Raw genomic sequence first — 2,870 nt, forward strand, 5'->3', positions numbered from 1 at the left:
ATGTGGAGGACTTGGCTAGAAGGGAAACCAGTGCCCCTTTCTAGTTCTGGTAGCAGCAGCTCAGTGCAAGAAGGTAGGAAACTGCTGCTCAGCATGAGCAGGGTCTGGATCTGTGTCCTGGCTGCTCCTCTGCCAGCTGGAGGGTCCTGTGCCTCCCACTCCTGAAAGCAAATCCTGTGCCCATTCAATCCCTCTCAGCCCAAAGGACAGGTTTTCATGCTGGGCATGGAGTGCAGAGAGGAACTTGGGAGGAGCAGGAATCCTTGGAGCTCAAAAGAACCAGCCCTTCCAACAGCAGGATCCTGGAAGCATTACAAGTGAAGTGCCTTCTCCTGCACACCCAAGAGCCCCACTGAGGTCAGCTGCACAGCATGGGCAAAAAGTGCCTTTTCAGGTAGAAAAATACAGTCTATCCATGATTTTAAAAGAGGGGCTTCTCCTGCCAAAGTTACTCTGGCCTCACAACAGCCCTGCTGAGCATGACTGGATGGGTGTGTGCTCCCTGTAACTGGGGCTCATGGCTAAGGCTGAGAGTATGAAAGAAGAAAAAATGGAGGAAGAGCCCAAAAGCTCTTTCTGAAGTTGACCAGGACTCGTTCCCAGAATCTCAGGCATGCAGACAGCTGCTGTGCTCGAAGGACAACTGCCCTAAATATAGTCTGTGGCTTTTAAATGGCTCCCTGGCAGGCAAATTCCAATTTTTCCTTGTTTCATTTTCAGTCAGAGCCTCACTAATCACCTCTGTGCCTGCTGGGGGAAGGATGCATGCACTGTACAGCCCTTCAGTGAAGGAAATTGTTCTGTACCCCCAGTTAATTCTGCATTTCTGGCCTCAGTGTGCTGGGCATGGCTCTAGAACACTGCTTTTTGGGAAAAGGGGTGCACACAGTGCATGGCTGCATGGCAGCTGTTGGGAGGAAGACATTGCAATAGATAACTGTGAAAGGTTTCGTGCCCTTCCTTCACAGTCTCATCCACCCTCTCTACACTACAGAATTCCCTCAACAGTGCCATAAAATCCTGTGGCAACACCTCCTGTGTCCCAGTATTGAATCCTGTGTGCCAGGTTCCCAAGTCCAGCTGCTGAGCTGCCCCACAGCAGGAGCTGGGGTCGCAGCCTTCACCAGCCAAGGAGCAGCTCTGTCTTCTCAGTGCTGAGAGCAGAAGGGCTGCCAGCTCCACGGGCAGCTCTTCCCAGGAGAAGAGGTGGGTCTTGTCAGCAGAATCAGATAGGAAACAACTCACTCCTGTGAGAATAAATACGTCTGTGCCCTCCAAGGAGAAATGCAGGTGGAAGACACAGCCTCTCTGCACCTCCCCAGGGAGATGTGTCCGTGAGGTGTCCACGCACCTACAGCACCTTTCAGCCTGTGAAACCCTTTAGCTGCTGAAGGAGGAGAGAGCCAGGCAGGCAGTTACACCAGGGTCCCGTTCTTGCTGTCGTACTTGAGGCGGGGCCGGGGGAAGTGCAGGGTGGCATATTCCGTGGCATTCTGTACCTGCAGGCTCCTCAGCTCGGCTGCAGGGCGTTCCCGGGCCCCGCTGAACACCTGGATGTCTGCGTAGTGGATGCTGTCATCCTGCTGCCCACCCTGCCCTTTACCCACCGGGGCATAGACAGGGAGCTCCGGGACATCTTCGTACGTCGGAGCCTTCGGGGAGAAAGAGCTCTGGGAAGGTCAGGGCCAACATTCCTTCCCTCCCACCATCCAGCCCTCACTCTGACAGCTCAGGCTCAGGGAGACACTTCATCCCACTGCTCCCACTGCACTTCAGGGGGGTAAAAACGGGGCTGCCTCACCGTGCAGCACGGCAGGGTGTTCCCACAGGAGTCTGCACAGGACGGGGCAACTCACAGCTCTGCCCCGTGTCCTCCCAACCCATCTAGCCTAGGAGGTGATGCTCAGCTCTGCCTTCTCACCACACAGCTAGGAAAGCACCTCTGGGAAGCTGTTTACCTTCCTGTCGGGCTGGGGCTGTTGGCTCTCATCTCTCACATGAGCTCCTGAAACAGAAACACCAGCAGGTGAACCCAACCCTGAACCGTTCCACCCTTGCACAGCAGAAATGCAGCGTCTGGCCCATGGGCTCTCCCTGCCAGACACAAATAAAACTCCCACCTCAGCTGACAACCTCCACCCTGAGGCTGCCTCTGATGCCCTCCCCCAAGAAGAAAGCCTAGCCTTGTTTCTTTGGAAAAAAACCCAAGGTTTCCCAGGATGACAACATGCTGTGGGCTGCAGTGTTCTTGGCAGGACCTAAGAGGACAGTCACAGCACAGAGAGCCTCCTTGTCAGGCCCTTGGAGAAGTCAGATCCAGACCTAATTTTATTTCCTTTGCTGCCTGGAAAACATATTTTGCCCAGCATGGTCCAAAGGCCACAACTGGGCTGCTTAGGGGACACACTTGACTCTGGAAGGCTGATGTCAGGTGGGTGTTTGCAGCTCTTGCAGCAGTTTGGGTCATGCTGCCCCTTGAGAGGACTCACCTGTGTTCTGAAGTGAGACTGGTATTTTAAAGATACTGCTGAAGTCCCCTTGCCCAGTCCTGTGCCACATCACACCCCTTGCTTGAAGTTTTTTAAAAAATCTTCCCTTTTGCTTCTACCCAACTTCTCTTGAGGAAGGTTAAGTACAAAAGAGGGGACCTCAGCCTCAGATGGCCAATCCAGTCAGCACTGACCAATACCAGCAAACCAGGGGCTCAGTCACCCCAGTTCTTCTTGTCCTCCACACGATTTTCACAAATCCTTACCTTGCTTTTCCTTCTTCCTTTTAAAAGGCACAGGGCAACTCCTGAAAGCAGAGAGAGGTGTCAGTCCTGAGAATCCCCAGCCCCTGCTTTCAGAACGGGCAAACCCAGCTCCACC

At 53.8% G+C, this 2,870-nt stretch overlaps 1 protein-coding gene across 1 annotated transcript; it reads right to left on the minus strand.

The window, feature by feature from the left end:
- Positions 1–1,415: 1,415 nt before the first annotated feature.
- On the minus strand, positions 1,416–2,870 carry LOC104388532 (chromosome unknown open reading frame, human C11orf52; the record flags this gene model as incomplete). Its single annotated transcript, XM_009997408.1, has 3 exons — positions 1,416–1,652; positions 1,959–2,005; positions 2,756–2,870. Coding segments are annotated over 3 exons (399 nt in total), but the record flags the coding sequence as incomplete, so codon positions are not given.

The sequence above is a fragment of the Chaetura pelagica genome, unplaced genomic scaffold, assembly GCF_000747805.2.
Source record: "Chaetura pelagica isolate M959 unplaced genomic scaffold, ChaPel_1.0 scaffold775, whole genome shotgun sequence".
NCBI classification, from domain to species: Eukaryota; Metazoa; Chordata; class Aves; order Apodiformes; family Apodidae; genus Chaetura; species Chaetura pelagica.